Source organism: Pelodiscus sinensis, chromosome 20 (genome assembly GCF_049634645.1).
Source record: "Pelodiscus sinensis isolate JC-2024 chromosome 20, ASM4963464v1, whole genome shotgun sequence".
Lineage (NCBI taxonomy): Eukaryota > Metazoa > Chordata > Testudines > Trionychidae > Pelodiscus > Pelodiscus sinensis.
In genome coordinates this window covers 28083665-28096665 of record NC_134730.1, presented here as the reverse complement: position 1 = coordinate 28096665, position 13001 = coordinate 28083665, and the positions used below count along the sequence as shown (strand labels likewise).

At 51.0% G+C, this 13001-nt stretch overlaps 1 protein-coding gene across 6 annotated transcripts in view; it reads left to right on the top strand.

Annotated features, from left to right (window-relative positions):
* Nucleotides 1–13001, top strand: part of RPTOR (regulatory associated protein of MTOR complex 1) — a 308767-nt gene that overhangs the window by 231829 nt on the left and 63937 nt on the right. For all 6 annotated transcript variants that reach the window (XM_075904089.1, XM_075904088.1, XM_075904087.1 and 3 more), the window contains 2 exons: nucleotides 484–642; nucleotides 8554–8672. In XM_075904089.1, the coding sequence (XP_075760204.1) occupies nucleotides 484–642; nucleotides 8554–8672 (278 nt within the window). The remainder of the gene's footprint in view (nucleotides 1–483; nucleotides 643–8553; nucleotides 8673–13001) is intronic.

Here is a 13001-nt window from a genome sequence, read left to right as displayed (position 1 = left end):
CAAAACGAAAAAGTAGTCAATATCATGGTTGTCTGTTGCTATGTGTTTTAGTAGTTAAATACCTGGACTGTCATTGCTCATTAAAAGTGCTGCCATATGGTAGAAATCGGGTCACTATTGCGTTTTATTAACATCAGCAGAACTGACTTAAATGGGGCCTGTGTCATGTAGTCTTGCCTTAATCTTTATATTCATGCCCGTCAGTGTGAAAGAAGCTAGTTGCATATATATTTGTATGTAGATGCAACCACACTTAAGTTGCTGTGAGTATCATTGTGGTCCCCGGGGCTTCCAAAATTGAGTAGCTCTGCTCTCATGAAACGTTCAGTGTTCAGAAAGAGGGGTTGGTGGATTTGCCTTGCCCGAGGAAGTTCTCTTTACCTGTTGAATGTCCCAGGGCTCATAACCATTACGTGATGCGTGAGCAAATAAGGTTCATTTGGCAGCATTTGTGTTTGTCTCTCCCCACTTCTCTCTCGGCAGCTGGCGGCTCTGTCGCGTTTTCTCCTGGGAATCTCAGTACCAGCAGCAGCGCTAGCAGCACCTTGGGCAGCCCGGAGAATGAAGAGTACCTCCTGTCGTTTGAGACCATCGACAAGATGCGAAGGGTCAGCTCCTACTCCTCGCTGAATTCGCTGATCGGTGAGTAAGGGCCCTTCCCCCTTGCATTGGTTTTCCAGCTTTCATTCCCTTCCTCTGAGGTGAGGCTCCTCAGAGAATCATAGAACCATAGAGCTGGAAGAGACCTCAGGAGGTCATCAAGTCCAGCCCCCTGCTCTAGGCAGGACCAATCCCAACTAAATCAACCCGGCCAGGGCTTCGTTGATAGACCTCATTGCAGCGGCAAGAGCAAACACCGGCGTGCTGGGGGAGTGAGGTTGGGTGAAGAAGGGAGAAAGGGAGTTGACCTGAGGGCCTTGGGGCGAATGGGCCTTAGCAATGACATAGCTGCCGAAGTGTGGTCATAACCCTGTGTTTGTGACAAAGAAAGGGATTCCTGCCGGGAACTTGAGCATGAAAAGGGTAGCAGCATCTACTGGAATCTTCCAGTCCCTGCAGTGTCATGGGCTAGAAATGGAGAGGAAGGCTCTTCCGTCCATGGGCCTGATCGCTGGGCTCATTGGCATGGACTTCACCTGCAGTTGTTTTTCATCTCTGAGGAAGCGTTGCCCCAATGATTTTCCATCTGAGTGTGTTTGCACATGATTACATGGGGTGCCAGAAGGAAGAAACCCTTGGCTTTGTCTGTCTTGGTTGGCAAGAGCATGGCACAGAAATGTGTTCTGAACCAAGCGCATCACAGCTGATCACTTTACATCTCTTTGGGCTCCCGAGCACCAAAGCTCAACAGCCCTGCTCTGCAGTCAAGCCATCGCTCCTCGGTCAATACGCAGCAGGGCTGAGACGTTGGTGCCCAAAACAAAGGAGGAAGGAGAATGGACTCACACTTCCTCCGCGCATGCTGATGTGCATGTCGGATGGAACCTGGCTTTGCTTTTGTGCATCGGCAGTGGGCGTTCTGCTCTGCGCTCGTTCCGTTCTTTGATTATTTTCCTGATGCCTTTTTCAGGCTCAGCCGATTGCGACAGATGCATTTGTCTTTAGCTTGCTGTCTTTTCAAACCTTTCTGATGTGGCTGGAGAACAGCCAGGCACCGCGCCAGGAACCCAGTGTTTGGAATGCAGGCTTGCTCTGGGCTGGAGAAATCAGTGCACCGCTGGAGAAATGATGGGGGAGGCTCATCCCCTTCCATTATGGTCAGTTGCTGTAAAAAATCCCGCCCTCCCGTTGTCACGTGGAGGAGTAATGATCTGCAACACGTACGCCCCACACGCCAGGAGTAGAACGATTCTGGGGTCCTATGAGTGAACACGTCAATTGGCACCTCATGTAGGCTGTTCATGAATGACTGGCAGATCCCCTGACCCTCGAGAGAGTAAAATCAATCTTGTCCTGGCCTAACAAAGTGCAGTCACTGGTGTCTTAATTCAGTCACAGGACATGACCGATAATGACCCTGGTCCCTTCTGAGTGGGCACAACAGGACGCAGCTGTCCCTGGGGCAGGTTAAAGCCTTAGCTCCCTTCTTTGCCTCCTCTCTGCGCCACACTCTCCCAGTCTCCTTCCACCGCAAAGACCAGCTGCCTGCTTGCGAGTTTGTTTGTGTCTCCAAAGAGCTTTACTGCATGGTTGAGAAAAAGTCGAGAAATGAGCTGGAGATGAGTGAGGGAAGCTTAAGAAAACAAAAAAGCGGCACTCCAAAGCCTCCCTCATTCATATTCAATCAGGAAGAGCTCATATCCAGCTGTAAACGACAGAGCTTTATAGAAGTGTTTAAAATTCATAACTTACACGGAATCCCATTACCTTCGGCGTTTGCCTGTTTAAAGTTGGGGTGTTTTTTCATTTCTGCTAAAGAATTGCTCTCTCCCAGCCTGCTCTGCGCTAGGTCCCAAAGGGAAGATTTTTTTTCAGAATGTCTTCAATTCTGCCCACTCTGGTAGGTTGACGCCTTGCCATGCAGCAGGCCTCAGTTTGAGCTGATCCTGTAGAGTCCCTCCTGGAACTGACAAGGCCAGCTGGGACCACTGTTGTATTAATTTAGATGGAATCCACGAGCCCAAAAAGTCAAAGGTGTTTACGTGACGCAGTCACTGCCCTGCAGTAGTGTTAAAAACCAGGTTTTCAGAGACTTGAGCCTGGCTAGTACCATGGTGAACATGTTATTAAAAACCCTTTTAATCTTTGATGAAAGATTAAAAAAAAAAGCAAAAACCAGAGCAATTGCAATATAGAAAGTAACCCTGTCTCTTTTCTAGCATTCCTTATTCCCTTTCACTGAAAGGAGTCTTTAACCAAAAAAGGCCCCTTCTTTGAGTTTTTTAGGGTATGTCTACACAACAGCATTATTTCTGAATAACGGACATGATTCCAAAATAACGTATTGCGCGTCTACACAGCAAGCCCATTATTTTGAAATAAATTTGATCTAGTGTGGTTCCTACTCCGACTTCTGTAACCCTCATTGTACGAGTAAGGGAAGTCGGAGGAAGAGTGCACTATTGTGAAATCAGTGCTGTGTGAGACGTGCCCAAATTCAAAATAAGCTGTCTCGAGGTAAGCTACGCAATTAGCATAGCTCAGGTTGCATCGCTTATTTCGAGTGTAGCCCCGCTGTGCAGACGTACCCTCGGAAGGTAGTAAACGTGGTAGCAATTGGGTGTTGGGGGGAAGGAGAAGTTAGCCGAGATGGACAGGAGCAGTCGTCATTGCTGAGGTTGTTCCCAAAAGATAGCCCAAGACAAGCGCACGCAAGAGGGAAGAGAAAAGAGCAGCAAAGACAGAAAATCTGTCTCCAGCGTTGATTTTCCCATGCAGCCTCCCTGCTGGAAAACCACCAGTATGGCAGATGGTGTTATAAGCCACTTGGAGCCATGGCAAACTTGTATCTGTGTCGAGCTGTCGAGGGTACTGCTTTTGTCTGCCTCTGGCCACAGGCTGACAGCAGTGCTGTGAAATATACCCCCTTGGCCAGCTAACCCCGGCACGCATTGAACAGAAGGCAAAAGGAGAGGAAGAGGAAAGCAAATAAACCAAGGGTGGGGGAGGAAAAGAACACGGGGGGTGATTGAATGTCTCATCCCAGGTGATAGTCAGGATTTAGCCACAGCCTGTGGAGAGGCCCATCTTCTGAGACCCTCTCTCCGACCTGGTCTGTTACGGACCCTCCTTCAGGATGGGGCTGAAGAAGGTTGAGGGTCCCGGCCGACGGTCGGGGTGGCACCCGTAACGGAGAAGCTTGTCCCGTCCCCTTCTCTCACTGTTGCCAGCTAGCATTCACATCCGCGCGGCTGCATTTTCCCCCAAGAATCTTTGTGAATGACCCCAAAAGGCGCAATGGGTGGACTAGCCCATCGCTCGTCATTTTGTTCACCCGCTAGCCATCATTTCTGATGCCCCGATCTCAGTCCATTAATTTCTTGTCTCTCACGTCTCTTGCTTACTAGGCATGATCTGAACACAGTCCTTGAATGATATGACTGGTAGGGATGTAAAGGGTTAACCAGTTACCCAGTAAGTATTCGCTTTGCTGGCGTGCTTACTGGGGTAACCAGTTAACTGGTGCTTGGCCCAGCCGGAGCAGCCGCGCCCCTCCTTCCCCAAGCGCCGTGAGGCATGCTTGGCCCATCCTGGCTGCTCCAGCCCAGCCGGCCCCACTGCGGCATGGGTATGGGGTTCTCCAGTGTCCTCCCCCCCCGCAGCATGGTGCAGTGTTAAACATGTACAGGTTGGATCTCTCTGGTCCGGAACCCTCGGGACCTCACCGGTCCGAGGTGAGGGATTTTGTCGGTCTGGGGAGGTCATTTCTGGACCCCTGCCACTGGCCTCCCGGCTCGCTCCCCACCTCCTGCCAGCCCTGCTGCCCTGCCAACCCTGCTGGGCAGCCATTGCTCTAGGACCCGCTGGGCAGCCACTGCCAAGCACCACGCCGGCCTGCTGGCCTCCCCACCTCCTGCTGGCCCGGTGGTCCTAGAGCCCCCACATGCAGCCCACAGCCCCACCAGGCAGCCACCGGGCACCCTGTCAAACGTGTTGGGGAGCGGGAAGCGGGTCTGTGCGGGACTGCAAAGGCCCCTTTCTACATCCTGCGCCGCTTCTGCCCCACGTCACTGGGACTAGCCCAGTGAGCGTCCTTCTGCATTGCAGGGTATTGTGGGAAGGCGTTTACTATTGATCCATCACCAGCTTCCTCTGGGAGCAGCTTTAGCCTTGGGAAGTACTGCGCCTCCGCGCTCCCGGAGAGTCGGAGCAGAGCGGTCGGAGGGCCCAGAGAGGCTGGAGTGGGAGGTGACCTCCCGAGACCCTAGGAACAAGGTTAAGATTCTGTCTCCGGTATTTTTAATAAGACGAGCCCAGATCACGGATCATCAACAAAAAATTCATGCATACTCGCGACATGTGCCTGCCTGACTTTATCTGGGGCTGGAGGGACAAACCAAGTGCTGCCGGCGTTTGCAGCTGCTCCAGCCCCCTACTCCTGCAGCTGAGGCTAACTGCTAGTCCAGCCCCAGGAGGGCTGGCCCAACCCCAGACCCTACTCTAGTGGCCAGGACCACTGGTCAGCTGTTCACTGGCTCTGGGGCTGGCTGCTGGTCTGTTCTAGCAGCTGCTGCGCCAGCAGTCCCTGGACTGACCCTGATCCTGGAACGTCACAGAATCCATGACGTGTGTGACAGACTCACAACCTTACCTATGAATAGACCGAGGGTTCCACCTATAAATGGTGCGATCTCTGCAGGAAATAGTCATTCTCCAACTGCTGTCGTGCAGTGGTTTGCCCCTAAGGAGTTGGGCTGCCTCTCACACCTACTGAAGTGGAGTTCACAGAGCAATCTGAATTTTAGATCTTTTTGTATCCGAATCTAGGTCTCTCCAAGTCTTATGTTTTACTCATGAGAAGAGGGATGTGGAGGATAAATTTAGAGTGCAGAGGTGGGATTACCAGTGATAAGAATAATATATCAGCATACCCATCCACCCCTCACTGTTCAGTCTGAAATAGTTCAGCTGTATGTGTCAGTCCAAAACTTGTTGTTCACTTCAGTAAGAACATACAAAAGCAGAGAAAAGCTGATGTCACCAATCAAAAATGCCCAAAGTGCTGAGATTTTGGGCAATTTGTGGGGTGTGGACTGCATCTTCTTTTGGCGCTCCAGGTTTAGAATCACTGTAGAATTATGACGAGGCCAAAACCACAGAGAAAGCCAAACCAAGGAAAGAGGTGACACACCGACAGTGATGTTTTAATGCATGTGTGGACTCAGGTTGCAAGGTTGAAGATCTGAACCAATTGTGCCGCCCTGCTGTTTGCTGTTAAATTGAATGAAGCAGTACGCACACCCGCACAAAACCCAAACAGTCCGTGAAGAAAGGCAATTTATTTTTGACGTTCATAGCTGAGAGGAATCATTTTGTAAATCTGCATTGCAAGGTCTGTTTAACCCGTGTTGAATCGGTCCAGCTAATTACAGAGCTGTCATTTTAAATGAACTCTCCCCGCTCGCCTAGTTCTTTGTCTGTGTCGGGTGGATTTTTTTTATTGTAGTCCATTATGTGAAATGAAGCCATTGTTCCCTCCCGCTGTCCGAATCTCCTGTCATTATCACACTGACTCAGGCGCTTCAAGTTGAACAAAGAGCTATGAGCTGCGTCACTCCTGCTGAATCCATTTGATGAGCAACACTGTTAGGAAAGGAAGGGAAGGGAACACGCCGTCAAGCACTAACGCTAATGAGTCGAAAAAGCCTTTATAGAAATTCCCTCTGTTCCTGGCAGAAGCTGTCGAACGAATGAGGAGTGCATTGGTGAAGTCCTTCTCCACCCCACCCCACCCCCACCCCTCCGCAAGCTTGATGCGTAAAAAATGTCTTGGGGGGTTTTCTTCCTGCTTGCGTCACAAGTGAGGGCGTTATCCGAGGGGCTGGAGATACTGCGAGCTGGATTCCCTCCTCTCCCACTTCTTCCCCCCGCCGCCTTCTCTTTCTCTAAAAGCAGCCAAGCCCTCTAGATTCCCACTTGCCCTTATGTAACTTCCCGCGCAGGCCAAACACAGTGGAGGCAGGACGCTGAGCAGGCTTCAGGGAGCCTGTGCCACAGCTTACCTGGCTGGCTGCGTCAGCGGCTGGCCTGCATTATCTCCAGGCTTTTATCACCTTGTCTGTCTTGGGTGAGTTGTTTTCAAGGTGAATTTGCTGCTTGTGCAAAGCCAGGCTGAAGCCAGTGGCCTGGCAAACGCAGACCGGCACTGTGCCAGCTTCTTCTGAGTACCTTTGGGGCGGCAGGCCTGGCTTGCTCCACAGCAGAGACTGGCTTTGGTTTCTGATGCTTTTTTTCCCCCCCTTTATTTTAAAAATAAACAAATGGCTGCCACGGTCAGGGCTAAATCATTGCCTTGTGGCCAGAGTCAGAATTCGCACGTGGATGTGCAGACACTCCTCCCTGCCACCAAGCAGCGCCCTCCTTCCCCTAACCGAGCAGCCAGGCTATTGGTTTTGAACACTATTGGCTCTGGGCTCTGTAAACATGGAGACAGACTGGAGCGGGAACCTTTGTGGAGTCTGGCTCCTCTTGCACCTGCCGTGACGTCCTGAAGAGCAAATTTGACCTGGCTGCATCTTTTCGGAGCCCCACATGGTTGTGAGGATCGGTGGCAATCCCATACGAACCCTGCGTATTGGCAGAGCGAGGGAAGCTCGTGAGAGTTTGATGGACAGACCGCCCAGGATGTCATCAACAGCGGAGAGCCCTGAGGTCGGCATGTGCAGCTCTTGCTGGCGTGAGTAGACGTCGCTGGCAAATCTCCGGGGCCCTGGTGGGTGGAGAGGCCCTGTTCTTTGCAGGCTGTGCGAGGACATGGGCCTTCCTCGCCGCCCTGTTGTGTGGGCCGTGCCTGTCACATCATGATGAATGTTTCTGGCACAAGGGAGAGTCCCTCGTGTAAGCTAGACAGGCATCTGGAAACCAGTGCGGTCTGTGCACTGCTCAAGCTGGTAACCGTCCGGCTTCCATCTTGGGCCAGAGTTCAGAACTGAGCTGCCAGTGTGTGTTTTCTCTTGACCCGAGTGTCGAGCACAGACACTGTCGGAGGCGAGCGCTTGCTTGTCAGCCAAGGGGCTGCATCTTCCTAACGAAAAGCTTTGTTCAGAGGCCTCTGGGAGCACATGGGGAAAGGCCACCGCTTTCTGCACCATTTACCATTCATTGTGACTCACTTGAAAAGTCTATTTCGGTTCCCTTTGTCCCTACAGCACCTGCCTTGTTCCCGAGATTGGTGTCAGAGCTGTAGTACCTGGCGGATGGTGTAGGAGGCATGAAAGAAAATGGCCAGTGTGCCTAAAACCAGTCAAATAAAATGTTCACAGGAGTCTTATCAATCATACAAACTCTTATTTATTTGATTTATAAGGTGCATTTATGACTCCCTCTCCGGGCATATACTAAACAGCAGACGTTCAGTGACCACGTTGGTAATTAGCAAATTGATTTAATTGCTGTTTAAAGGGTTGGCTCAACCTTCTGCCCTGTAAAATGAAGCGCCCTGATACCTCATTATTAGCATTTAGAGTTTGCATACACCTGTGGAATACATAAAGTCCTGGAAATACTAGCTGCATAGCTAACCTTGAACAGGGCAAAAGGATTGTAATTAATGTAGCTATTCAGAGAGGCTCCGGCCTTCTTACCCATTGAGTAGACCTCAGACAAGTTGGTCAATTGACTTGCTTAAGTGGATTAATTAAACAAGTACTTGAATGCTAATTCCGGGCAGATAGTCTGTGTCTGTCTGTCTAGCCCTTGCAGACATCCCAAAGGGATCACAGTGAGAGTTTCTTCTGGTTTTTTTGGATTGTGCTTACTTTGATCTTCTCTAACTGCCATTGTAAAGTTCAAAAGCAGCTCTTCCTTGGGAGGAAATGAATCCCTCGCCCCCCCGAGGCCTCGGGGTGACCACAGCTTTCTGATTGTGTGTGCTCTCTGTGTTTTCTGCCCTAGGAGTCTCTTTCAATAGTGTTTACACCCAAATCTGGAGAGTCCTTCTACACCTGGCTGCTGACCCATACCCAGATGTCTCCGATGTGGCCATGAAAGTGCTCAACAGCATTGCCTACAAGGTATGACCGCCAGTCTTCATGTGGTGCCTATGTGTGGAGGGTTTTCCATCCCCGGACAAAGCGCAGGGGGACTGGATTTATATATGCCCAGTTGGAGGGCCATGGTAAGTGACCCAGCTCAGTCTGAGCCAGCGCTGTACTGGTAGAGAAGGAACCCCCGCCATCCAAACCAAACCGCCCTGGCGAGTCCCTGGCCAAATAAAAATGACTCTTTGAGGGGGAGGCCGGAATTATTTCAGAGGTGCCATTGTTAGCTGGAGGCCTTAAAAACCTGAGTCTTGCTTACTTGTCCAGCAAGTCCTTGGGGAGGCCTGACAGTCTTCAGTAAATTATCACTTTGCAAACTGATGTAGATCGTGCAAGCGGGACTGGCCTGGAGAGTGACGCCACCCCGGCCCTCTAGTCCAGGTGAACATGTGAGTCTGCATGAGACCCCCTTCCTGCTCCTCCCCTCTTCAGCACAAGCCTAAGTCACCCTGCTCCTCACATTTCATCCTGCTGAGAAATCCCTGGAGGCCAGCAGCACTGCTACTCCAGAATTGCCAGCCCAGGGAGCTGTACCAGCACCCTCCCCCTCCCACCAGAAAACAAGCACCTGATCCCTTCGGGGCTTCTAATCACCAGCCGCCCGCACTGGGATGCCACCCAGACGTGTTCCTGCCCACCCATTGGGATTCCACCTGCACAGTTGCTCTAGCAGGACCATGACCCGTTCCAAAGCAAGATGGAGTCTCTTGCTGATTTTACCCCATCACTTCGACGTGAGCTCCTGAGCTGGCCTGACTGTAAGAGATGCAGCAACACCATCCACTCTGACAGTGCTAGAGACCCTGCTTTACATCCGTTTGTGACCTGGAAGTTAGTTCCCAATGAACCCCTTTGTTCACTTGTTTTGGATACGCTCACGGCTCAGGCTGCAGGCTTCAAATCTGGGCATTGCGGGGAGGTGGGATTTTTGTGTAACTTCTCCTCCTGAGGTGGTGAGCTGAGCTCTCCCGTTCGTGACTCGGGTACCTCTGCTGCAGACTGGCAAATCTCAAATTCAAAGTGCGGGGGGAATCGGAGCTTTCAGACTCTCCTTTCTGGACCACGTTGTGGTCGTCGTTAGATTCTGCAAACAGAAGCTCTAGTTCTAAAATGGCGGGATTGCCCGGGGCGTACAGCAGATCTAGGCTCCCCTTTTCCTGTCTTACCTGTTTCTCTGGGGCTTACCCCTTTGCTACAAAAGAGCTGCATGAGCACCCCCGGCGAGGTGGCGGTGTCCTGTAAATGTCTTCACTAACGTAGCACAGTGCTGCTGAGCCAGCAGGGGCTATGGGCTTGTGAACGTTGTGGTGTCGGGGTGGGGAATGGACGCTGGGCCAGGACTGGTACATTTTGATGGTAACTTTTTAAGGCTCAGATCTAAGCCCTGCAGCACTGGACAAAGTTCCTTCTTCACTGGAGGCCCCAATCTGGATTTGCAGTGCACGTGGGCAGTGATGTTCCGGCACCTGTGTCTAATGGTGACAGCGGGGAGCCTCGGGAAGCAGCAGTTTCAGGCCCTCTCGGTAGGCTCGCTCAGGTGCCAGGCCTTCTTGCTAAGAGCACAGAGTGCCTGCTTTCCAGCGGCCGCTGCTCGTGTGTTTGGAGAGCAGGTGAATGTAACACAATCGTGACTACTTGTGCCTCTTTGGAGCCAGATCTGTGACATTCAAGAGGGATTGATTCTCCTAAAAGCAATTGACATTGTGAATTTTCTACTAGGGCATCTCTGGGGGAGGGAGGGAAGAAGAAAGCCGAGCCTGCCTCGGCAGGTCCTCTGGCTCCCTCCCAGAGCAACAGGACAGAGGCTGTGTGCGCTCGCAGGCACGAGTGCCTCAATTTTGGGTCCACGTTGAATTGTTGTGTGTGGAAAGTGCAAAGGCAGATACAGCTGCTCCCACTGGACACTGCTCTGCCTTTCATGCTATTGACTGCCTGGATCCCAGAAAGGCAGGCAGACGGCTCTTTCTGCTCCCATCGTGAATGTCTGACTCATGGGTCACGTACTGGATCAACACTCCTGTGCGTTGGAGGTTCTCTCGGCCAGCACCCAGGTCTTTTGCCCCGTTGTACAATGCAGGCGTTTCAAGAGGCCATAAACGTCCATTTGCCCGTGTGACTTTTGGGGGCTAGCAGGAACGGCTGCACTTTGTTCCAGCCGGTTTTCAAAGGCGCAGTCACACGTCTGTCCCTTAAAAGCTCTTCTAGCAGGCGAAAGCCAGGTGTTTTAAAAGGAGGAGTCCAAGGAGCCTGAGTTTTGGGGGTTTAAGCAAACTGAAGATTTTTTTTTTTTTTTTTTTTTTTTAAGGTGGCTGATGCCCTGGGCTGGAACCGTGCACAGCCTGGGGGGAGGTGAGAGCGTTTGAGTTCATCGCTGACACTTCTCTGGCTGATACTTGCAGCTGCAGCCTGGCTTCCTTAGCTGGAAGGAAATTATTTCTCTTGCATTTTCTGTTGCATTGTCCCATGCGGAACTAGTTTGGAATGCTTTGAGATCCTCTGGTGAACGTTTGTACCTCCAAACGGCCACACGGGCTCAGACCAATGGTCCATCTAGCCCAGTCTCCTGTCTTCTGACACTGGCCAATGTCAGATGCTTCAAAGACAGTGAACAGAACAGGGCAACCATCGAGCGATCTTCCCTTGTCACACCGTCCCAGCATGTGACAGTCGGAGGCCAATGGTCATTGACGGACAGGGGAACCGACAGCCTGCGCAGACCCCGGGCAAGGTGTGGGGAGGGTCTGGCTCTGTGCTCCTGCAAGGAACGGACTGGGGGCAGCCAGCCCTTCGTGCCACCTGGAGCGCAGTGCACCCGTTTCTCCCACCCTCAGAGCCGTGCAGTGCTCCGATGGCAACTTAAATGGTTGGGGCAGCAGCCACCACCACTATCACAGTATCAGCAGTGGCAGCTGGGAGCCCCAGACCCCTTCGAATTGCTGGACCCCTATCGGTGGGCCTGTTGATGGACCGAGCCTCCAGGAACGTAGCTAATTAGTTTTGGAATCTAGTTACAGTTTCGTCCTTCATCACATCCTGCGGCAGCAAGTTCCACAGGTTGACTGGATGTGGCAGGAAGTGCTTCCCTTTTGTTTTAAACCCGCTGCCTGTTCATTTCATTGGGCAGCCCCTGGTTCTGGTGTTATACAAAGGGGTAGATAACATGTCTTCATTCACTTGTGCCACATCTGTCCTAATTGTATAGGCCTCTATTATAACCCCCCCATCCCCTCCCCCCGTTGTTGTCTCTTTTCCAAGCTGAACAATGTCAGTCTTTTTTTCACCACTCCAGTGTGAAAACTGCCCTACCCAGAATCCTTTTTGCGCCCTTTTTCTGTACATTTTCCATTCTGATGTATCTTGGCTGAGATGACCAAAGCTGCATGTAGTAGTCAAGGTGCCGGGGATTTCTAAAGTGACATTTTACAGTCTTATTATCTATCCCTTTCCTAATGGCTCCTCACATTCTGTTTGCTTTCTTGATTGCTGCTGCACATTGAACGAATATGTTCAGAAAGCTATCCACAGTGACCCCCAGATCTCTTCCTGGAGTTTTTTCAGCTCATTTAGACCTCGTCGTTTTGTATGCATAGCCGGGATGACGTTTTCCAATGGGCATCGCTTTGCACTTATCAACATTGAATTCATCTGCCATTTTTGGTGCCCAGTCACCCAGTTTTGTGAAAGCCGCTTGTAACTCGGTGCCGTCAGCTTTGGACTGAACCGTCTGTCTTCTGCCAACTTTGCCCCTCCTCCATTAACCCCTTTTACCAGATCATTTGCAAATTGGTAGAACAGTACTGGTTCCAGTACAGATCCCTGGGGGGAAACCCCACTATTTTTCTCTCCATTTCTGAAAACTGTTTATTCCTATCCTTTGTTTCCTATCTTTTAACCAGACCTTATCTCTTGTCCCATGACAGCTTAGTTTTCTTCAGAGCCTTTAGTGACGGACCTTGTCAAAGGCTTTTTGAAAACCCAGATACACTTTACCCACTGGATCATCCTCGTCCACATGTTGGTTGACCCTGTCAGAGAATTCTGATGATTGGTATGGCTTGATTTCCCTACACAGAAGCCATCATGCCTTTCCACAGCAAATTGTGTTCATCGGTGTGTCACATAATTCTGTTCTTTCCTATCAGTTTGCCTGGTACTGAGGTAGGCTTACCAGCCTGTAGTTGCCAGGATTGCCTCTGGAGCCTTTTTTTTTTTAAATGGCATCGCATTAGCCATCTTCGAGTCATCAGCTACATAAGCTGATTGAAATGATCAGTTACAGATAATAGTTCTGCAATTTCATAC